The sequence below is a fragment of the Mus musculus genome, chromosome 6, assembly GCF_000001635.26.
Source record: "Mus musculus strain C57BL/6J chromosome 6, GRCm38.p6 C57BL/6J".
In the NCBI taxonomy this organism is placed as follows: Eukaryota; Metazoa; Chordata; class Mammalia; order Rodentia; family Muridae; genus Mus; species Mus musculus.
In genome coordinates, this window is record NC_000072.6 from 112,799,488 (window position 1) to 112,823,902 (window position 24,415).

The 24,415-nt window shown below is 46.5% G+C and overlaps 1 protein-coding gene across 6 annotated transcripts in view, besides 1 other annotated feature; it reads right to left on the reverse strand.

The window, feature by feature from the left end:
- The window catches only part of Srgap3 (SLIT-ROBO Rho GTPase activating protein 3), a 229,535-nt gene that overhangs the window by 81,517 nt on the left and 123,603 nt on the right, over positions 1-24,415 (reverse strand). For all 6 annotated transcript variants that reach the window (XM_006506145.2, XM_030255398.1, XM_006506146.2 and 3 more), the window contains exon 3: positions 17,104-17,266. In XM_006506145.2, coding sequence (XP_006506208.1) covers positions 17,104-17,266 — 163 coding nt within the window. The remainder of the gene's footprint in view (positions 1-17,103; positions 17,267-24,415) is intronic.
- Positions 9,041-13,513: an enhancer, noted in NCBI's record as "VISTA enhancer mm1480". NCBI's record gives its function as "enhancer in: midbrain (mesencephalon)[4/5] | forebrain[5/5]" and the evidence as "EXISTENCE:transgenic organism evidence [ECO:0001131][PMID:17130149]".

A 24,415-nucleotide genomic window follows, 5' to 3' on the forward strand; every position in this document is an offset into this window, starting at 1 on the left:
CTCCCAAACTCTGCTGAAACATAACCCTCAAACCCGTGTGATAATAATAGGGAAGGCATTTAGGATTAGTTAAGGTTAGGAGGATTGTCCGCCATACAGGATTGGGGGCTTTGTCCAAGAGAGATCGCAGGTTGTACCACCTACTCTGTCTTCCCACGTGATCTTTGCACAACCTTGGGCTTCTGCAGCATCCCTACCAGCAAGAAGGCCTTTGTTAGTTATGGCCAACTTCATCCTTGGCCTTCCAGCCTTCAGAACTGTGATCAGAGGAAACGTGAACTCTTCATAAGTTACTTACTCTGTATCACTCAGTTATAGCAACACAACACTAGGACAGTATCTAAAAATAGCACTGTCTAATGATGTCGAGGGAGGTCTCTCCTAGACCCCAAAGACAAGAATCACAGGCTCTCTTTCATACGCAGATCCTAGCTTCGAATCCTTTGTTGTATGTGTTTCACCTTCAGTAGTGCATGTGAAAGTCAGGACTTCAGAAACAGGCCCCTGGACGTGAATGGATGCTTCACGGAAGAGGAAATGGTGAAATACCGGTTAACTGAAGGGAAGGAGTAAGAACATTAGGAGGTCCAAGGGGAGGTCCACGTGTGGAAGTGGACGAGGCATGAAAAAAACGGGACATTGGCCAATGGCTTAACCAAAACGAAGGGTGCATGAAAAACTGTATGGAAAACTACAATCTTATGACACAAGGAAAAATTCAATTAGTTTAGATGAGAGAATATAGACGTCATGAAGGGAGACAGGAGAAATGCCTGAGGAAAAGGGTTGACTGTGGAGAGAGAGATTGAAGAGAGGAGAGCCTAGGAGTTAGCCAAAATTAAAGATATATGCCCCACCACCACCAAAGCCCTCCATTTGTTTAAAGGAGTTTGAATACAAGGACATGGTAGATGCTGCTGCTTCCAGAATATATGGGTTATTAAAATGAACATTCCAGTGCCAAGCATGGGCTACTTCTCCACAAGTTATTAGTCAAGAAGACCCCAAAGGCCTCCCAAGCAACACATGCTATTGCTATTGCTCCTGGTTGTCCGCCATAACTATGTGTTAAGATCATACTGATGAAGACATCATTCACTTTAGAAGCCAGACATAGAGAAATCAACCTCAAACTGAGCAGAAAACCCTCTCCCTGCTGCTAGGTTACATAGTAACCGAAGGTGCTATGTAGGCTACTGGGGGAAAAAATCAGTGGTCTTACTCAGCACTGGACACTGCATGCCATAATACTGAGCTGATGGAAATCTGTGTTCACCGATACAATAGGAGTATGGTGGTTACTGGGGTATGATGGTTACTGGGGTAAAACAACTGTCCTCTGACTGAACGTGAGACCAGCTCTATAGAAGGGATTTTTGTGCCTGGTTCTGTGTCAAAAGCCCATGACAGAGGAGATTCCAGACCCTAAGGAATATCTACTACTGTTACTTTGTTAAATGATCATGCTGTCTAGCTGCATTCTAAATATCTATGTTTATACCCACAGATTTGTACCACTCCCAACTCCTGCTAGCTGTCTTCTGGTCTCCACGTGTGTGCACATGTGTGTGTGTGTGTGTGTGTGTGTGTGTGCGCACTCACAGTGGGTTAATGCAGAGACTCATAGCTGGTCAAAGCACCAAGCGTAAGTAACTCCGAGTGCTCTCCTATGAACGAGTCACCTCTATCAGCCTCCCACCATCCAAGGCTCAGGAGACTTCACAGAAGGAAGGGCAGAAAGAATGGGGAAGAAAGCTGCGGCATGCAGACTTCTGGATATGACGTGTTTTCTGTACACAGCAGCTAACAGAATCTGTCGCTAGCATAAGACCATCACAAGATTAAGTCAGCCAGGGTTCCAGCATGACTGAGGGAGGAGGCACTGAGGCCCCACCCTTCCATAAGGAGCTCTATTGGCCAATGATAGCTGCTGAGGAAAGGAGGGGAGCCACACTCCTTTGAGGACCGTTGGAAGGTTGTCCATACTCCTCTGGATGGCTGCATCCCAATATGTGTATGAGCAGCATTAATTGGGTCCAGTGGGTTATTAATAACAGTTTATTTAAGAAACATGAAGTTGGGAAGAATATGGGTGGTAGTATAATAGGCGGAGTTGGAGGTAGTATCGAATGGATAGAAGCAATAAACACTATACATATGAAAATCTTTCAAGAATAATAATTTTTAAAACACAAATAAAAATTAATACTGTCTTAAAATGGACAGGGGATGGCTCAGAAGGTAAAGGCACTTGCTATGAAACTAAACTCATCATCTGGAATCCACATGTGGGACTAATGAGCCAACTCCTGCTAGCTGTCTTCTGGTCTCCACATGTGTGCGTGCGCATGCGTGCATGTGCACACACACAGAGTGGTCAATCAATCAAACAACGTAAAAACTTTTTAAATGTTGATTTAATTAACAAGGCTCCTCCATTCTAAATAGCTCTTTAGAACACTCTTGGTCAGGACTAACCTCTCGTGTCTGTCAGTCATCTCTTGGGCCTTCCCCTCCGTGTCACCAATCCCTGCTACCACTAGGCCTTTCTCTCTTCCCTCACCTTTGTTTGAATAGATGCTCTCATGCTGGGTCACAATCCAGGGCCAGTCTAGAGTCCTGCTAATACTGAGGCTCCAAATAAATGAAAGAAAACAAATATGTAAGCAAAAAAAAAAAAAAAAAAAAAAAAAAAAAAAAAAAAAAGAACTAGCAAACCCCGCCTCCCTTTCAGTCCTAGGTCCTGACACATCCTTCTATTGTCTTCCATGCTCTGGCTTGTTTGCCCATCAAATCACAACCTTAAGACTCATGGGGGCTCCATATTCAGATGCCTGGCGCATGTGAGCCCTGACCAATGCCCAGCACAGCTGTGTTCTTCCTTATGTCCAGAGCAAAGCCTTAAAGGTGTGTCTCAGGGGGGTGTGGACCTATCTGTTCCCCTGCAAAGTGCACCCTGAACTCATTGGCTCCGACCAATAAACAGCTAGCTCCTCCTAGATGGGTCTTAAGTCAACAATAGCAAGGCTCTATACAGTGCTGCCTTCCCTCAGAACACCTTCCTCAGCCTGCCCACCTTCCACCCTGGCCTTAGATAATATTCTATCTCGACTAGGTTACTTCTCCCTGTTCTGGGCCATCCTCTTCACCTGCTTCTTTCCTCAAAACTTACACGTGTCTCCTGCTGCTGCAGATGCAAACGGAAATATTCCAGCTTAACCAGCCAACCTGGCCTCGTGGGCACCCTGAATTCTCATCCTCTTCTAACTCAGCAGTGGCTCTCAGTATCTCCTGGGGACAGTTTTGACTCAGAAAGTTTCCTTTTCAGACCCACTAAAATAACTGGCCCGAGGGCATCCCAGGATTCCTCACAGATGTGCTTTGAACGTGCAAAGGTCCCATAGGCTTGTAGAGTGGAGCTTGCTCCCCAGCTGGTGACACTCTCAGGGAAGGTTGTGAAGCCCAAGGAGGTAGGACCTTGCAAGAGGAAGTGGGTCATTCGGAGAGGGTCTTGAGGTATTATAAACTAGCCCTGCTTGCTGCCCTCTCGCTTCTTCCTAAGTCTGGTGCAGTGTGTGTAACTCCTGACACCATGCCTTCCCCACTATGACAGAATGTATTCCATCTCAAACTGTAAGCTAAAGTAAACCCCTCTTCTCCAAGTGGCTTCTTGCTGGGGATTTGGTCACAGCAATGAGAAAGTAACTATGTATCAGTGACTGAGATAGTCAGGATGGAAGTTTCCGGATCTCTGGTACTGCTGCTACTACTAGTAACCACATTAAGCAGATGCCTGCTATCATCATTTGTAACAGTGTTTAGTGCTATTACTATGAATGGTACATATCATTGTAGATAATGACAGCATTAGCTACTGTTTCTGGGCCACATGCTGAGCACCACTCTAACTGCTTTCTCAGATGCCTGTGTGAGCCATTTGGTGGAGGCATCCCCACTTTGAAGATCATGATGCAGACGCCCAATAAAGGAACATCATTGTCCCACTGTTACTAGGACAGTAAGTGTGCTGTTCTCAGACTTTCCATTCTATTGCCTCTGTGAGAAAGCCCTTCTTTTTTTCTTTTCTGGTCTTTGTTGTTGTTGTTGTTGTTGTTGTTGTTGTGGTGGTGGTGGTGGTGGTGGTGGTGGTGGTGGTGGCAGTGGCAGTGTTTGGAAATACTTAAAAATAACCCTCGTACCCGGATGTCCCTATGCCTTGTTCTAGAAAGCATTCTGATATTCACAATACTGTGCTTCAGATCACTGTAGATATTAGATAACATTCAGTCCTCCATAGCATCTTGTAGAATCCATCATCATTGGTGATTAGATTCCTTACACAACCCCTGGCTTTCCTGCAAGCAGAGGTGGTGTAGAACAACACTGGGCTGTATGTCTGTGGGCATTAAACTTACCAGAACCTTTCTTGGCTATGTCCTGATGGTGGCTGACAATTTTCCATTTACTTGCTTTTTTTGCTTTTTTCTTCTAGAATGTCTTACAGATAAGAAACTAATAACCAAGAGTAGGAGCCTCCTGTCTTGGAGTATGCAAGACCAGTTTCTCATGAAGACCTTCAGCTCCTCAGTTCTGAGTTTGGTGTTGTCTCCCTCTCCACTATAGTTTCATGTCTATGGATGCTCTTGGGCTTATATGCCCCATTGAAAACACTGTCAATCATTTGCTACCACTAAGTCACTGACCAAAGGCATTTCTCTAACTCCCCACCACTTTACAGCATGATCTTCTACTTTGTTTGCATTGTTGAGGGGGGGGGGTGCGGAGAATGAGAATTATATTGGCATTTCAAAAATGCCTGTACTCATGTGTGTCCCATCTATTCACCACGTTTCACCCATCCATATATCTATCTGTCCATCCACCCATCCACCCATCCATCAACCTATCCACCCACCCATCTATCAATCCACCTATCTATCTATACATCCATCTATCCATCCATCTGTCCATCCACCCACCCACCCATCCATCTACCCACCCAGCCACCTATGCATCCATTCATACACCAGTCCATTTGTCTACCCATCTGTCCATCCATTCATTCATCCATCCACCTATACTTCTATCCATCCATCCATCTTCCCACTTATCTACACATCTACTCATTCACTCGCCTATCCATCTATGTACCCACTGACCTAGACATCCATCTACCTACCCACCTACACTTCCACTCTCCCACTTACCCATTCACCGGTCCTTCTGCTCACCTACACATCCACTCATTTATTCGACTACTCATCCAACCTCCCATCTACTTATCCTTCCTCCCTTTCCTTTCCATTTTCATACCACCTTCCCTAATCCACCCCTGAGAATACTCTATAACTACTGTGCATTTAAGAAAATGTGTGTACCATCAAACCCAGACACTATTGTGGATGACAACAAGAACTTGCTGACAGGAGCCTGATATAGCTGTCTCCTGAGAGGCTCTGTCAGTGCCTGGCAAACACAGAAGTGGATGCTCATTACCATCCACTGGTCAGAGCACAGGGTCCCCAATGAAGGAACGAGAGAAAGTGCCCAAGGAACTGAAGGGGTTTGTGACCCCATAGAAGGAACAACAATATGAACTAACCAGTACCCTCAGAGCTTCCTGGGACTAAAGCACCAACCAAAGAAAACACATGGTGGGACTCATGGCTCTAGCTGCATAAGTAGCAGAAAATGTAGTCGGTCATCAATGGGAGAAGAGGCCTTTGGTCCTGTGAAGGTTCTATGCCCCAGTATAGGGGAATACCAGGGCCAGGAAGTGGGAGTGGGTGGGTTGGGGAGCAGGGAAAGGGGTAGGGGGATAGGGGGCTTTTGGAGGGGAAACTAGGAAAGGGGAATGTAAGTAAAGAAAATATCTAATAAAAGAAAAAGAGAGAAAAGAAGATGTGTGTAACGGCGTGTAGCTTCCCCACCTTGGTTCAGCATTTCTGCTTTCAAAGACACCAAATGCAGGTGTAAAATTAGTCACCTTTTATCATGACTCTGAGCACGTCACTGGTGAGACAGATAGTCTCCTTGAATGAATGAAGCTCACTCAAGAATGTTCAGTGGGTCTTCGGTGTGTAGAAAACACAGCCCAACCCCTCTGTCTGACACTGAGGCGCCTTTCTGACCCAGCTTGCCTCAACTGACTTTCACCCTCACTTTAAACTCTCCAATTTTTAAAACAGAAAAAAGCAAAGAACACATTGCTTAAGTTTAATAATTATTAAGATTTGGAGCCACTTCTTCTTTCTTTGAAACTACTTTAGAAAGTGAAATGTTAGACAACTGTTCTCGCATCCTTCCTCCCTGCTCATTCCCCAGTGACTTTTCTACAGCTGGTGTGTGCTCTCACAGGCCCACAGCCACCTAGATTCGTTCTAGACAGAGACCTAAAAAACCATGAGCAATATACATTTTTCAAGAGGTGTGGGAAGCCACATGTGCCGTTGCAGAGTGGCACTGACTACTGCTGGCCACCACGCATAAGTTTGGACAAACAACCAATGTGTACATATGCAGTAAAGTTTTTTGCAAAGACACTGCCTGGCCTGGGCATGATAATGAGGCTTTGAGAGTATAACCAATCAGATGTGAGACATGCAAATGAGGTATGATAATGAGGTTCTGTGAGGTACAGAGAGAGAGAGAGAGAGAGAGAGAGAGAGTAGCCAATCAGATGAGGAACATGCAAATGAGGCGTAGTGCATAACCAATCCGGGTGTGAGACACGCCTCTCCTAGGCCTATAAAAGCAGCACCAGTTCTGGGCTTGGGGTCTTTTCGCCTCTACAATCAAGCTCTCCCAATAAACGTGTGCAGAAGGATCCTGTTGCAGTGTCGTTACTGCTGGCCAGTCGAGCGCGCGGGGCGGGAGGGGGGTCTACATCTTACTAAAATGCTGCTCTGCATTTGAAGGAGAGACTGTTGAGACTGGCTCTCTCTAACTCACGGTGGCCTCAAACTTTAAATTCCTCCTGTTCAGTCCTCTCGAGTACTCAGACCATAGACCTGCACCACATTGCCGGGGAAAATATCATCCCCAACCCTCCTCCTCTGGCTCACCATCACATTTGCAAATTTTACACAAATTGATGCTAACAGATGTAGAACCTTGATCGTAATTATTAGTACTGTTCTAGCATGTGACTGCCATAGCTATGTAATTAACCATTCGCTTAATGAGTGTCAGATCTCCTGGAGCTGGAGTTAGAAAGGGTTATGAGCCATCACGTAGGTGCTGAGAACCAAACCCAGGTGCTCTTCAAGAGCAGCCAGTACTCTTAATCTTAGAATCTCTCCAGCCCACAGAACAGATGCTTCAAGAAATTATCTACACCTGGGTGAACAGTGAACATGTCTGTGGGGCATTGTCTTAATCTTTCATTGCTCCAGCCCCCTGTAGGCAGCACATTCCCTAGGAGGGACCTGAACTATGTAAGAGCAAAAGAAGTCAAACCAGGATAGATAAGCTGGCAGCAGGGATCCTCCATCTTCTCTCTGTTCTTGGCTGTAATGTGGCTAGGGGTTCCTGCCTTGAATTCCCTGAAGCAACAAACTGTTGCCTACAACTGTGTGCCAAATATTAAACTGTTTATTAAAAAAAAACATAAAAAGGAGTATGTGTGCAAATGGCTTAGGACATCTTCAGGTTATTCTTAAAAGTGGAATTGCTAGGTTGTAGTCTGTAATTCTTCTTCTATTAATACTAGACCATTTACTTCCTCCAAGGATACTGGACAATTTGTATTCTTATGACAATCCCTGACATGCTATAAACTAGTCTCCTCCAGGGACTTTGTCAATCCACCTGGCATCAAGTTGTGTTCCAAGCATCTTCTGATTATCAGTATGAGTAACCTTTCTCAATTGTTAGTACTGCGGTTACACTGTTTGTGACCTGAGCAGTTGTATCTCTTACCCATGTTCCTATTGGGCAGTTATATCTCTTACCCATGTTCCTATTGGGCAGTTGTATCTTACCCATGTTCCTATTGGGCAGTTGTATCTCTTACCCATGTTCCTATTGGGCAGTTGTATCTCTTACCCATGTTCCTATTGGGCAGATGTATCTCTTACCCATGTTCCTATTGGGCTGGTTCTTACTCCTTCCTTCTGGATTTGTAAAAGTTGATTTTATTTTCTGGGTATTAAAATTTTATTAATTCTGTGAAGACCAAATATCTTCTCCTTATCTCAAAAGTATTTTGTCTATCAATCTATTAATTTGTTTGTTGTTGTAGGGTTTGTTGTTGGATATATATCTAGATGATAGATGATAGATATAGATATAGATATCACCAGCCCAAACCACAACAAAGTTAGAAATTTAAAATAATAAAAAGCTATTAAAAATATTTGAAATGGCTAGGCATGGTAGTTTATACCTTTAATCCCAGCCTTGGGAGGCAGAGGCAAGCAGATTTCTGTGAGTTCAAGGCTGACCCACTCTGTGTTGCAAGCTCCAGGCCAGCCAGGGATACATGATGAGACCCTGCCTCAAAAGCAAAACAGAAATATTTTGAACAAGAGGGAGAAACCCATGAATTTGATTATTATGAGAAATGAAGGAATTACAATGTGAACTATGAAATATGTATATCTGAACGGCAATGACAGACCATTACCAACACTCCCGGGATGTGGCTAATTTGTGCTTCAAGGACATTAATCTGCACTCACTCCTCTCTCCTCACGTATGCATCTTAATGACACTTCCTAACTGAATCAGCTTGGCACACAGGAACATTCTTAACGTGTGCATATTAATCTTATGAGCAGCCATGAAGCAGGAAGCAGGATTTGCTAGCGGGGCTGGTGAACCGTCTTCATCGGGCTGAGGGGGTCTTTAGTGGTCCCAATTTCTTCATTTTTTTTCTTAAATGGTAAGAAGTTAGAAGTCAAGGGTACCTCTTTCCTCTATGTTGTACAGGCTAGAGGTCCTAGTCAAAGTCATAAGGTAAAGGAAGGAAGGAAGGAAGGAAGGAAGGAAGGAAGGAAGGAAGAAAGATGAGGTTATAAAAAATAAAAAAGAAGACAAAGCCTTGTGAGTGTCTTCCGAGGATTTGTTTAACCTGTGCCCCCTGAAGAAAACCTTCCTAGCATCCTGTCCCCAATCTTCCCTCACGTCATTCCTTCTCAAAGGCCAACAAAGAATCCTAGGAATCACTAGCGTGCGTTGACTGCTCCCTGTGTACTAGGTGGGCATTTCATCTCATCTCTTAACCTTGTACCAGCCATGGGAAGGAGATGTCCATTAGCTCCACTTTGAAAATGAGAAAGCAGAGTGGAAGGCATCAAGCTTCGCCCACGTGGCTGAAAGAGACGGAGACGGGGCTCAGCTGTGGTACTGCTCTGCCTCTCCCTCTGATCTCTGCTTCTCTCATTTTCCCAAAGCTCCGTGGATTTGCCAAGGCCATGTAACGCTCAAGCTCCCCTTCAGGACTAAGAACATCCTCCTAGGAAATGCTATCCGCGGCTGAAGGAGCCATCTGTCTAAGCAGGCACCCCTGCCTCCCCAGCCCACACTTCTAGAGACAAGCACCAAGCAATGAATAGTCAGTAGAAGGGTGGAAGGGCCCAACCTCTAAGCACAAGGCAGGGGTCTCAGCTTCCCTATAACTGCCACACACTTTGTCCCTGAACGCCCTGCTCCCCATACCTTTCTCCAGGTGAGGACCCAACCTATTCTGCTCTGTGCCTGTCTGAGAGCCAGCTTCCTGCAGAAGCCAAGCAGTGATGAATGTTAACCAGTTTTACTGCAGCACTGAATCCCCAATATCACATCTTCTTGAACCTCCCTCTGAGAGAACTTGGGTCGGGATGATCGCCCCTCACCCCTGCATCCAAACGAACCATTTCTTTGTATCTACTGTAACTTCTATACTACTCTGGGAGCTCCCCAAGAGAGGCCATTGTGTTTGGACTATTTCCAGTCTTGTTCATCACCTATCTCTGAGTTGGATATAAAACTGAAGCTTCCACCTTGTTGAATTTCCTATTCTGTAAAATGGGGTGATGACACTATGTTCCTATCGGACAGATGTAAAGAATTCAGAGCACATAGACCGCTTAGGGTCTTGTATAGACTAAGCACTCATTAATCCTTTCTTTGCTACAATTCCTTATCTGCTGTCATAATAGCACTAGTCTATGAGTACTGAACGATTGGAAAAGCCTGCTGAGGCCTGCCTCACAGGCTGTCTCCCTAGGAGACACAGGAGGCAGGCTGAGGTCTCTCATCTCTTTGTTCTCCCCGCCCCAGTGCAGACCTCACTGCTGGACCCTCCAGCTTGCAAACCCTCACTCTCTCCTGCAAGGGAGAAAAAAATGAAAAATAAACTTGGCTTTGAATCCAAGGCCATGGCTGCTTTTGATCTCTGTTACAAAGCAAAGCAATTATCGGACACAAAAGCCTTGATTTATTTATGAAATTCGATGGACATCTTCGAGGCGGGGACGAGAAAACTCACTCAAGAGCAAGTCCTTGTTGCCACACAGTGAATGGCTGCTTTCAAACACTGGCCCCCCAAACGCCCTCTCGGCTCTGCTAAGAGTCTCTCCTCATTAGTGCTTCTTCCAGAATGCTGCAGCTTCCAACAATCAAATTCACATCACGGCCAGGGCACGTAATTAAATTCTACAGGCATCGGAGTGCAGAATAATGGACGGCTATTGTTAAGGAAACTGAAGAAAACAGATTGAGGCTGCGGATGGGATGGGCTTCAATACCTAGTCTCAGCAACAGACAGGGGTAGAAGGAAAGAGTGTGACACACAGTGACCCTCTCCCAGCTGCTGTACCATGAAGGGGTAGACTCAGAGCTGGGTCAAATACCTAAGTTTGGGAAAAGAATATGCCCTTAGCAGACATGGGCCTCAGTTTCTGTTTAACAAGGAGGCTGCACTGGAAGTCCTTCCCTGGCGTGTTTCCACAGTTGGCTGAGAACTGGTTAGAAATGCAGATCCCCCGACCTACTAAATCCACAACTGTGATGGTGGAGCCCAGCAGTGTACCTAGCACACCTTCAGGGGACTCTAACGCAGGCTAGACTATGACACTCACTGGCAGGCTATGTTTAAGGGTAAGACCTCAAACTCAAAGGCAGGAACGGCCAGGATGATAAAACAAAGGAGTCAACACAGCATATTAGACACCATTCGGGAGGCTGGGCAGTGAAAAACACTGTTTTGTTTGGTTTGGGTTTGGACTTTGTGAGACAGGGTCTCAAGTAGCTCTGGCTTGTCTAAAGCTCACTGTGTATAGCTGAGGCTGGCCTTGAACTCCTGATTTTCTTGCCTCCATCTCCCAAGTGCTGCGATTATATGTGTGTGCCTGCCAACCTACCCAGCTTGAAATCTCCAAGTTTTAAAATGCAGTGGTTTCTAACCTGTGAGTTGAGACCCATTTGGGGAGACCACCAGAAAACACAGATGTACACATTATGATTCATAACAGTAGCAATTATGAAGTAGCATAACAGTAGAAGTTATGAAGTAGCAACAAAAATAATTTTATGATTGGAGGGTCAGCACAATATGAGGAACTGTATTAAAGGGTCACAGCATTACAAAGGCTGAGTACCACTGTCTTAATGTAATGCGAGCCAAACAGATTATGCTTAATTAAGAGCTGAATTTGGCTTAGACTACTGTTTGTAACCTCAGTCCTGATGCTATCTCTGACCTCCGCCATGATCTATTCTGTCCGAGATTCCAACTCCCTTTCCCAATTGGGAGACTCACATTTACCCTTCAACACCAACCTCCCGCCCCCACGCCTGCCAGTCACCCTCATGTTTAACTCATTCTCAAATCTCAGCCCCACTTTCTACATCCTAAAGGAAAAGACTCAAACACAGAGCCAATCAATTGTCATGAGAAGGTATATAGGCTACTTTTCTATTGGTATGATAAACCACCATGACCAAACAACTTATGGGATAAAAAAGTATTTAATTGGGCTTATGGTTCCAGCAGATTAGAGTCTGCTATGGTGGAGTGAGGGCATAGAGGCAGAAACAGCTGAGAAATCACATCTTGAACCACAGAAGGAGACAAAGAGAAGGAGCCTTTCGAAACCACCAAGCCTGGACCCAGTCACACACCTCCTTCAGTAAGGCCATGCTTCCTAATCCTTTCCAAACAGCAGCCATGGGGACCGGGGCTCAAGACTTATAGGAGACATCATTCAAATCACCCAAGAAGGTAACACAGGCAAAGACGACATGAAAAAGTTATGATATGAGCCTTTCCAACAGAGGAGGAGTGTATGCCTTCTGAAAAAAGCTACCTTCTCACTGTCTGAAAAGTCCCTTAAGTCATTTGGCCAGAATCTAATTAGATGAAGTTTAAAGGGAACAAATGTGTGTGAGGGGTGAAGAGGCACAGAATACAGGCCAGATTCAAAAAAATTGATGCAAAAAAAAAATCTAGAGGTTTCAGGTGAGGCATGATCAGTGAGTTGAAGTGTTGAGACAGCCCGCTCCACTCCAGGCTGGTCAGTCCTTTCTCCTGACAGGTCAGAGGAACTCAACACAGCCCATAGTGAGAAGCCTCAGGGGAGAGCACAAGCAAACCATAGAGAAGATTCAAGCGAACAGAAATATTTGTTTCTAAGAAGCAAAGACCTGGCTGGATTCTTTTGATTTCTGCCCCCAAGCAATGAACAGGTTTCTGCATTTATTGGATATTTGTAGCCCTCAAGGGTGCCGCCAGAACAAAACTTGTAATATTGCATTTCTGCATCGAAGGACTGTCTATTGATCACAGCTGTCCCCAGACAGACTGAGCAATCCTGAGAGGTAAGATGCATCCTTTGTTGAGGGACATCTAGTTAAGTATGATAGAAGGAGTGGAATAGAGAGGCCAGTGGTCATCTATTATCTCTTGTTTCTCATAAGGACACCCGAACTTTTCTTGGGGAGCCACCCTCACCTATCCTCAGCTCTGTGGATCAGCGGAACTGAGCACCTCTTGCTCCAGAGGTAAGCATCTACCTACACTTAGTCAAGGAAGGTAGCTTCTTGACCACAGACACGAGGTCACTGATCATCACATGACTGTGCTGGGCCAATCAGCCCTTAGAAGATCTAATGCTAGATAAACGGACTTAAAATAGACAAGATATGTAAGCCTGGAGCTGCTGGGAGCCCCCTGGTCATGAGAATGGGACAACCTAACAACAACAAAAAAGTGTCAATCTTCTGGAAAAATGGGAAACAGATACCAGAGTCACACAGTAAAAACAAAGAGACTATTTTCTGATAATAATCTTTGTGTCCCAAAAGCCCCCCGCGCGTAAAGCCAAGGTCATCCTGGAAATGCTGAAAACCCCCCTTTCTCCCACCTTGAAGCAGGGTGAATCGTATTTCTATTGTCCACAGCCATGGTCCTGATCATTTCAGATTGCCTCTAGGATCTCCTTCAGTCCCACTTGGCTTTGACTGAGCCAGATCCCTGCTCGTAAAGCCAGCCCACCACCATGAACTTCCAAATGACTTTCCCTGGTGCTGGGGACTGAGCACAGCGCTAGTTATGTATGCTAGTAAGAGTTCAGTCTCTGGGCCACCTCCCAAGCCCTTCTGATACTGAACTGAGGTAGGAGTGGTATGGGAGTCACAATCTGTGCTGTCAGGCCCAGCAACCTGCCATCAACAAAGCAATAAAAAGATCCAAATTAACAGTGGAAAGCAGAAGCCGGGCAGTGATGGCGCACGCCTTTAATCCCAGCACTAGGGAGGCAGAGGCAGGCGGATTTCTGAGTTCGAGGCCAGCCTGGTCTACAAAGTGAGTTCCAGGACAGCCAGGGCTACACAGAGAAACCCTGTCTCGAAAAAAAAAAAAAAAAAAAAGTGGGAAGCAGAAAGAGATTTATTCAATGCTTTGAGAAGAGGGCCACTTTGAGAAGAGGGACAAAGAGATCCAGAAGAACCCTGGGGTCCCTGAAGTGAGATGGAAATTTAAACAGAGAGCCCAGGCTATGCTGTCCTAGTTAAGGTGTAGTCACACCACTGACCCATCTTTGTCTGGGATTCAACTTGTTATGAAATTGTGATGAAATCTCTTTCAGGAAGACAAATGTGCAGAGAGCCAAACGTGCTTGTGTGCATACATGCGCGCGCACGCGCACACACACACACACACACACACACCTTTCCCTTCTGCTGACATGAGATTCCTGGAGAAGTCCCTGTCTCTGTGGGGCTCATTGTTTATTGGTTTGATAGATTGACAGACACAAGTATCTCTTTGGAACATGTTTAGTCTGATGAGCCACGTACACTCCTTTCGGTTTTTGAGACAGGGTCTCACTAAGTTGACTGGGTTAGCCTTGTATTCACTCTGTGGCAGGAGCTGGCCTTGTACTTGAACTCATGATGGCTCAGCCTCCGGAGCTGCTAGATGACAGATCTGCACCAGAAGGTGACATGGGTTTCTGGAATTTGAAGTGCTGCCATTTCTTAGGCAGGAGTCCCCAAGGCTAGGGAATGGCTCAGTGCTTAAGAGCACTTTCATCTCTTGCAGAGGATACAGGTTCAGTTCCCAGAACCCACATGAATGCTCACAACTGTCTGTTAAACCCATTCCAGAGAATCTAATTCCCTCTTCTGCCTCAGCAGGAAACCCCCACCAAGCACTAGGGCCCCTGAGTAGTCGCATGCCACCATATTAGGAACCACTAACAGGCTTCCATTCTTGAGTGGGGTCTCAGCATCATATCTTACATTGGCATTTGACCTGCCTCGGCTCTTTCAAGTGGTCCCCTCTGTAGTCATTGTACCAGACCCACTTTCCAGATGAGAAAACTGAGACTTAAAGAAACTGACTAGAGTGGTCAGTGAGACAGTGCAGAGACAGACTCTAAAAGTTCTGTCACACTAATGATAATGGGTTAAAGCCACATTTGGCCTTTCCTTGAAATGGCTCAAGACTTTGGCCTACCTACATAAAATGGAATGCATCTTCCCACCATTTGTCCAAAACTTAGTCCAGAAGTGGTTGAGGTAAGTACAGGAACTCTCCCTTTATAAGGAGCACAGGGCTTAGTTCTAAGTTATATATAATGTGGTCAAAACAATGGGGCCTTGGTGGGCTAAATCAGCCAGGCACACTTGTCCCTGACACTCTCCCAGCCCACAGAGGCCAGGTCACTTCCTTTGTTCTACAGGACAGGCCTGGTAACAAGGCAGCCAGGAGCTCAGCTGTGGACATTTTTCATTATTTTCCACCCTGTTAACCTCCATCACAAGTCAGGCTGCTGTCAGACTAAATGAGAACTGCAAAGATCTATCTCACTTGTCCCCCGGCTCAACTCAGGAAAAAAGAGCCTTCATTTCCTAAAGGCCTTGACGACCCTTTCTCTCTAAGTCATCCCCACCCAGGAAAAGGCTCTGACAGCAGCAGCAGCAGGCGGGGACCAGACTGGGATTAGGACTCCAAAGCAGCAGACAGCTAACGCTTTTCAGCTGGCCTCTGTGAAGCACTGTGGGATTTTTTTTCTTGACACTGTATTTACCTTTCTAATTATGTTTGCTTATGCAAATATTAAACTCAGACCACATTTCCTAAACACAGCATCAAGTGGAGATGCGTAGCATATTGTGCATTGGGAGGACACGAGCCAGCGGCTACAGTTCTGTGGGTATCATCCTCAAGACGGACGATCAGACCTTAGAGAGGCAATTGTCCCGCAAGTCAGCAGCTTGTCCCCTCATGTGTCCAGCAATGCTGGGCCACCAGATCACTAAAATGGTACCTGGGAAGACGAACTGAGCTACAATGTGTTACAATCGCTGCTGGCCTGGGTTCACAGCCAGCTCTGAGCAAGGCCAGAGCAGCCTGTACTGCCAAAACCCTCCAGGGTGTTTCCAAGTCATTTTACAAGTGAGAAACTGAGGCACAGGCAACTTAAGTCATAAGCTTAAGGATGCATAGGTCACAGGAGAAAGACTTATCCCATCTAACACCAGCTGAGACAGCCAGTGAGCATTTCACACAAGTTGGAAATCAGGGCACAGGCTTAAGTTACAAGCTGAAGATACACAGGACATGCAGGGTTTTTAAAGGATGCTACCAAGTTTGTTTTCTTTCTTAAACGTTTAGGAATCTACCTTCCTACTGAGGTCCTTCCACACAGGAGAGCATGTTTGAACTTCATGTGGGCCCCAAGGAGCACCTGGTTTCAGCCTCACTCAACAGACTGAGAGGACAAGGCAACATGACACACCCATTTTACAGAAAATCCAGTTCTTCACACATTTACACAGAGGCTCCATTGTGCCAGACATTGTGTCAGAAGCTCCGGACAAAGGCTTCAGGGGACATAAAAAGGGACCGTTCTCTTTACCCTTGGCTCCTGCATAGTTCCCTGGGTAAAACCTTTTTTTTTTTTTTTTTTTTTTTTTAGCAATGCGGTGTTCCACCGAAGTCTTCAAAAATGTAAATCAGCATTCCTATCATTCTCATTGTGGAAACCAATCCTAAGTGACTAGGGATATGGGAAAAAGCGCACAGCGGAGCTTTTTGTAACAGCAGAATAATGGCTATGCAATCTTTCAAAACACAAGTGAACGTTTTCAGCGTGGGAAAATTTTGACAGAGAGCATTATATAAGCCTGGTAGGTGACATAAGTAGGCAGCAATGTCAAATATGTGGTATGATCTTACACAGGGGGAAATGTGTATGCATTCTAGAAAGTACACAAATTATAAACATGCAAGGAAATGAATTTGTACAGGTATACATAATCTCTTAAAATCTCCAAGTGATTGACTGATAAAATTTCTGCTCGTTTCCGTTTTGGGGCTCTCATCTACCTCCATTTTCCCAGATTGCACATAATACACGTATACTGCACACCTAGGCACCTAAAGGTTTTTATTCCTGTGGCTATGGGTGCTAAGGTGGCTGAGTACACACAGTCTTTCAAAGGCAAATGCAGAGGTCACATCTGAGCCAGGACAGCACAGTGTAGCCCTTGCCCTCTGTATTATTCAACACAAGCCATCCTGGTCCCTTGTGCCCAAGCAACATCTCACCATGACAGTAGACTATTATCATGGCTGGTCTGGGAAAGAGACCCAGGGCAGATAGGGCAGCTCACCTTTTTGAAGAGTCTGATGACATCTTCACTGATCTGGGAGAGGCGGACGATGACATTGTTCATGAAGATGTCGTTGAGGGTGGCATGGTCTCGGCTCTCCCGCCGAGTCTGATGCAGTACCAGATACCAACAGTTCACGGGCGAGAGGAGGTATTGATCCTTCCTGTGGGAACCAAGACAGCTCAGGTTGGCTTCATGTCAGTTCACCTGGTCACTCACTCTTGAGTCTCATAGTCACTATCAAAGTCAATCTTACTACACCTACGGAATAGAACTGCGGAAACAGGCCAGAGAATTAAGGTGATATTCCACAGTTATAGAGCGTGCTGGCCTTGGGTCTCTGACTCTGTCTATGCCCTATGCTTTCTCTGAAGATGGCATCTGCCATGCACCCTTCCCTTTTCTGGGAAGAATATCTCTGATTATTTTATGGTCTCTAGGTCTGTGCAGTGGAAATTACAAAAAGACATTTCCTCTCCTCTAACCTGTCTACACTAACCCTGAGAGTCCCCTGGGCTCTGGACACTTTTGTCCTTCTCTAAAGAGCTCCTGACCTCCTAGAAACCAGTGTGACAATGACAACCTTGTGCGAGTTGGCCAAAAGGGCTTGGGCTCTGGGCGTGGTAAAAGGAGCAAAGGAAGACACGGGTACCTATGGGACAAATAAGCTTTTGTCCTATAGTGGCCGATAGATGCTCAGACTGACTCTGGCTGGACATTATGCTAAAATGGGGTGTCACACTGTGATCCCCTGGAAACAGATCAGAAGCTCATTCTCCAGCCTTAGGCCTGGCGATCTGGGTTTTAAGAAGGCCTCCCGGGCACTCTAGTGTGAGCTGGAGTCTGAGAAGCTTTAGCTATGCAGTAGCTGCTTCCCAGGCTAATGAAACAACAGAGAATCCCTCTGTCTCAACCTTCTCAGAGATTCCTCTGTAGGGCTGAGAAGGCACATACACTCTTCTGTAAGGAGAAAGGCAAAAGGCTAAACTCAACTGCAGTCAATGACACCATCTTAACCCTAGGTGGGAAATTCGTGTTCTCCAAGACTGAATCTTTTTCTTGGTGTACTTTCTAGTGTGGAAAGGCTAAGGCCCTCCACTAGCTCCAGAGGCCCCTAACCCCGCCTTGTTCTGCCCCTGCAGCCACTGTGGCCAAAGCTACTGAGGTAGGCAACTCCCACTGTGACTGCACCTCCTCACCAGGGTGCCCCCCAGGGGTGTTGTAAAGAACTGCCCCAGGGGGTTCTGGGATGTTCCTCCCTCACCAGCTCCCCAGCTCCTGGAAGTTTAGAAGGTAAGAAACCCATTTAACTTCATGGATATTCTTTTTCCTTCTATCAACAAACGGGCTGAAAATCTATGCAGCAAACATTTGGAAGAAGAGATAGAGGCAGTGGTCAGACCAGCAACACTAGCTTGACCTGGGAATAATGGGAGTACACATTGTCAGGGAGGATATTTGACTATCTGAGGAAACATGAAGAAGATAGAATACTAAAGATTTGTCCTTTGCTGGTCACTGGAAAGATCTGTTAAAATTCAGTGCCAGCCAGGATCCCAGTGTATTAACTCCACAGCGGCTCCTGGATGAGCTGTGTTTATCAACAGGCCAGGGGCTCCTTGTCAAGAGGCTGAGACAATAAATAAACAAATAGATAGATAGATAGATAGATAGATAGATAGATAGATAGATAGATAGATTAGATAGAAAGACAGACAGACAGACAGATAGATTGAAGGAAAGAAAGAAGAATTGAAGAGGGGGGCTGTGTAGGTCAACGATGCAGACACACCCAGAGCAGTCTCTAGAGTAACTCCATCCATCCTGCTAGAGTTGCAAGAAGCCCAGGCACGCTCCTCCTATGCACTTGTACGCCAGTCTCTTCTGTTTGCATGCCAGGTTCTTCCTGCTGGGACATGCACACATGCCCTTCTCGCTACCTGGACCATACTTTGCACCTCCTTCTTCCCTGACTGCCTCCTCTACTTCTTCAGTATAGCTCAAATGACATTTCCTTCTCAGAGAGCAGTCCCCTGACCTTGTCTGAGCATGGCAGATTTCAAGTGTCCTCTCTGGCCCGCAACCCTGGCGTTGTGCTGCAGCTTGGTGGAAGTACAGACTGTCAGGAGCATTAGTCAGAAACCCTGGGGTTTGGCCTGGCACCCCTGCTTCACAAGCCCTCTTGGGGACTCTGACGCATGTTTGAGAAGTTCTATGTTAAAGTTTGGATCTGAGTGTCTCCCATGAGGCCGTGCATTAAACACTTGGTTCCCAAAGTGGTGCTGTCAGAAGATGGGATCACCTATAAGAGTTGGGGGGCCTTTAATTTACTGAAAGCATAGTCTCATGAGACCCCATTCTTCCTCTTCTACACTTCCCAGGCAAGGGGCTATCAGCTCTGCTGTGCCACGGATTCACACCATGATATGCTGTGCCCTACACACACACACACACACACACACACACACACACACACACATACACACACACAGGAGACCTGAAAGCCTACTTACAAACTGAATCCTACAAGACTGTGAGCCAAAAGATAACTCTTCTCTTCATAAATTATCTCCTGGAATGTCTTATAGTTCCAGGAGGCTGCCTGATATATGCTGCTTTTAGTTCCATGTCCCACCCTCACCTTTCTGAGAGCTCTCAGAGCACAGGCAATGTTTCCATTGTACTCACTGCCCTCAGGGCCCAGCAAGGTGCTGGTTACCACAGAACACATGCTGCAGAAGATGACCCTTGAGAAAAGTTCTCGCTTATACTGGGTCATTGAAGGTCAAGTATGGAGTTTCCAATCAGACGTGTGTGTGTGTGTGTGTGTGTGTGTGTGTGTGTGTGTGTGTGTTTGTGTATACACGAGAGAGAGAGAGAGAGAGAGAGAGAGAGAGAGAGAGAGAGACAGAGAGACAGAGAGAGAGAGACAGAGAGACAGAGAGACAGAGTGAGAAAGAGAGACAGAAACAGAAAAAAAAACAGGCAGACAGTCAGTCAGGCAGGCAGGCAGACAGACAGACAGACAGAGAGTTAGAGAGAATAATAAATTCTCTCAGGAAGCCCCAAATTCTGAGAATGCTACTAGAGGATCATTGACAGTAAGGCCGGAAAGACAAGCTAGAGGCCTGATTGCAGCAGATGTGGAGTGTCAGGTCAAAGCAGTTGGAACCCTGCCACCCAGGACACAGAGGTTTGAGCCCATGTTACACACTAGAATAGCCTCAGGAACTTATGAAAGTACCAGGGCAAAGTGAATTCAGTGCTCTAGGATGCAGCTTGATGTTGGTGTTCTAAAATGTTCGACATTTTACTATGTAGTCAGAGTTGAGAATTCCTGTTCCAGGACATAGGAAGTCACAGAGGTTATTTACAAGTTTAACCAATGTGTGTTTTGGAAAAAAAATCACTGAGAGAAATTGGATGGTGTGTAGGGACATAATGGTTAGATGGATGGATAGACGGATGAGTGGGGTAGATATGTAGGTAGGTGGCTGGCTGGCTGGAGTAGATACATGGATGGAGGGGTGGGTGGGTGGATGGATGAGTAGGTGGAAGGATAGAAGATACAGATGATGAGTGGATAGATGGATGAGCAGGTGGGTAAGTATGGACATAAACAGACAGCAGCACCACTCATGAAGGAATCCTAGGCCAGTAGAGGGAGAAGGTGAATGCTGGGTGGTGGCACTGGGACCACTGAGGTCCAAACAAACACTCCTCAGCAGGGATCGTTTTATTCTGAAGAGCTGCTGGAAAGGGGAGTGGGAGTAAGAGAGAATGGTGGCTCTGAGATTTGGCTTTCGGGCAACTGGGAGGAAGCCAATGACACAGACTATGGAGCACTGCAGAGAAGGAAGCAGGTTTGGGCAGAGAAGACATCCCATCTCGCTTCCTACTGCTTCCTGGGTGGTGATAGAAATGAAAGGATTAAAGGAGAGATGCCATAATTGAGCTGTTACTGAAATTGCTTCAGGGGCTTAGCTCAATCTGGGATGCAAGAACTGAACAGCATCTGGGGAATTAAATGTGTAAAAATTATGGACGTTTCAGAGGAAAGCAAAAAGGCGAGTGATTATGAAAGAACTCGGAAGTGCAAGATTGACTTTAATGATGGCCTTTAATTAGGTTGCCTGGCCAGAACGAAATGGCAGAAGACAGGCAGAAAGAACAGAACCTGTGGGGCCAGGAGGTGGCACAGCCCAAGAGCAGGTTGTGGAAGAGTGTAGGAGGGAGGAGGGGGAGGGGCAGGAAGAGGAGGTGAGATGCAGCAGCAGCAGCTAACTTGTGGGTACATGCATTTATATGTGTTCACATGTGAGTGCACGCATTTGCACATGTTCACATGCACCAGCTCATCCAGGTGCTGTGTGTGTAGAAGCTCAAATTCTCTTGTGAGCCTCTGTCTGAGCCTTCCACTCAGTAAGAAAAATACACCATAGACAGGAGATGCTGCTGCAGCCTCATTAATGTATGCATGGGAAAGAGGCTGCAGAGCCTCCCCATACCAGATCCAGAAAGCACTTTCTAGACTTGGGGGGGGGGTAATCAAAGGCTAGAGCGGACATTCCCAAGGCAGAGCCTTCTGGGTAGAGAAATATGACCAAAGGGCCAGCCAAAAGAAGAAAAGGGCATGTTGGTTAGCTGACAGGCAGCTGAGGGGTCCTACATGATACTCTGGTGTGAGACCCAGGGTGACAAATCGTGCCTGGTGAATCTGGTGAATAAGGCAGAGACCAACAGCAAAAGACCTTTAAGCATCATTAGAGAGTCTAAGCTTCATCCTGAAGTCATCAGGGAGCCATAGAAGGATCTAATGTTAAAAAAAAGGAAAGGTATGAACTGTCCATAGTGGGACCCTGAGAGGACAGGGAGTGGCATCCAGGGCCAAGGGAGAAGTGGAGGGATTCAGGGCCTGGGTATTGACTGGATTTAGGAGGCAAACTGGACAGGTTTAGGGTGGGAGCAGAGGAGGAAAAATCCAGCATGGCACCTGTTTTCTGGCTAGGCACCCAGGGAACTAGAAAGAGCCTTTGGGAATGAAGAAAAGGTTAGAATTTTGGCTGGGAAGGGAGACAGTTCCCCCCTCCCCCAGAGTCTGACAAGGCTGCAGTCAGAGAGGCAACTCTCCCCACTCCCATGACAAGGAACAAGGAAGGGACAGGCAGGGGGAGTGAACCTATCTGCCTTCTAAGCAGCATGCCCACTCTGAAGTTCCACCAAGCATGGGAAACAGCTAGCTCTGCCTTCCCATCTCCTCCCTGTCCTTTGGCTACACAAATGTGTGGGGCCCCGCTCAGGCCAACTCAATGCTGGGCACAGTGGCTTGAATGAGAAATGTCCTCGGTAGGTTCCTCTATCTGGACCCTTGGTCCCTGGTTAGGTGCTATCTGGGGAGGTGAATCCTAGCTAGTGAAGAAGCCTCAGTCATTATGGACTCCCCTCTGGAACCCTAAGCCAACAAAATGAACCTTTTCTTCCCTGAGTCTCTTTTAATCATGGCTTAATCACAGCAACCAAAAGCAATGACTACACCAGGTGAGCTGTCCACAGCCAGGATTAGAGTTGGAGCTAGTCATGCTGCAGAAGGATACCAGACCCTCACCACCACCTAAGTGGGCCACCAATAAGAGTCACCAAGGGGAAACAAAAAGACACCTGGCCCTGGGAGGAGTCCTCTCCTATGCCTACCTCCTCTGGATGTTACCATGTAAAGGTCACCTATGCTTGTGGCCTAGCTATTCAAACCATGTCACTAAACACAAGAAAAGAGCTTTCTCGTTGTTATTCAGTGGCTCATCTGCGCAACGCCTTTATGATGGGCAATCTGTAGGGCCAGGCTCAAGAGAGCCTTTGAGCGTGTGTGTTCTCCACACAGTTGACAGTGTGCTGAGGGAAGACAGTCACTGGACATGTCCCGGTTGAGTGTAGAACTAGATGGTCAGAAAGTGCTAGAATGAAGGGGCATGCCGTGCCATAGGGGCTCAGAGCAGGAGTCTTGAGACCTGACTTCGAGGTTCACTGAAGTGTCTATGAGGAGAAAGGTAAGGTAGGCTTCTAAGAAGAATTAGAGGTGGCAAAGGAAAAGTACTAGACGAGTGGCCTTCCTGGGGGGCAAGGAGTTGGGCACATACATTTAAGGGACTCAGTAAAGATAAGCGAAGTAGAGGAAGCAAGATTCATAGGGGTGAACGTGGTGGATAGTGAGGCTGGAGGATCCGCAGGGCAGCTGGGTCCTGGGGGGCCTGCTACCTCATCCCATGCACCATCCGCATTATGGGGACTGCAGAAATCAATATGAAGAGTGCAGGTGACAGATGAGGGTGGAGTACCAGGAACCTGTGCGTCCGCTCTCCTTTTCCTGGGACCACACGTTCTTTCTTCAAAATGGCACCCAGGGCTGATCTCTAGCTCACTCTGCTACTGTTCCTTGCTGCAGTCTCCATTTTAGAAGACATTAAAACGAAGCGAGCCAGCCTCCCCTCATCTCAGGCACACTAACTCTCTTGCTTTTCTCATCTTGCCTCGAAGCCTCTCCCCGGCAGGCAGAAGCTGCTGAGCTAGGACATAAGGGCAGAACTACCGCAGATGTATATATTTTCTTCTTTATGGCTAGAAACTAGCAGTGAGCATTTCTGGTGAGTCACAGCTTGCTCGCTTTCTTTGGCTAAGAAAGGTGGGAATGAGGTTCCAAGAGACTGAAGCTGGAGAGGCCAAGCCTTGCCAAGCTGGTGAGTTAGGAAAATGAAATTAGCAGCAAGCTAGCTCTGCCAGCTTCCCGGCTGGGGGCTGGAAAATTCCGCTTAGCAAACAAAACCCAGATCCAAGCCTGCAGAACCCAGGAGGCATGTGGATCTAAACCCAGTGTCCTGGGATCTTGGGATCTGGAGAGCATAAACCCCCACACCTGACACCCTCTTCAGGCACCTGATCCCCATCTTCAGTCGAGTCCTGAAATGAAAACCCCTATCCCACTAGGAAACACCTGGGCAGCCTCACTCTCCTCCCATACGGACCTCTGTGCCTTGGTTTAACTAGCAAGAAAATGGACATGACATGTGGTATATACAGAACCAAGCAAAAGAAGGGCCAACCGAAGGCTCTCTGGCCAGCTATTTCACCCTTCAATTGTGGGTCCTGAGAACCCCACTGTGTCTGCCCTTCAAGCCCCTTTTCTGTCCTTTGGAGACTATGACACATGCCCTGACTTTCCATGTCCCACCAGAATTCTCAGATGCATGAGCTAAAGGCTGATGGATGAATTTGCAAAGTATAAGTTCCTATATCATCCTTAAAGTCCACCTACCTATTC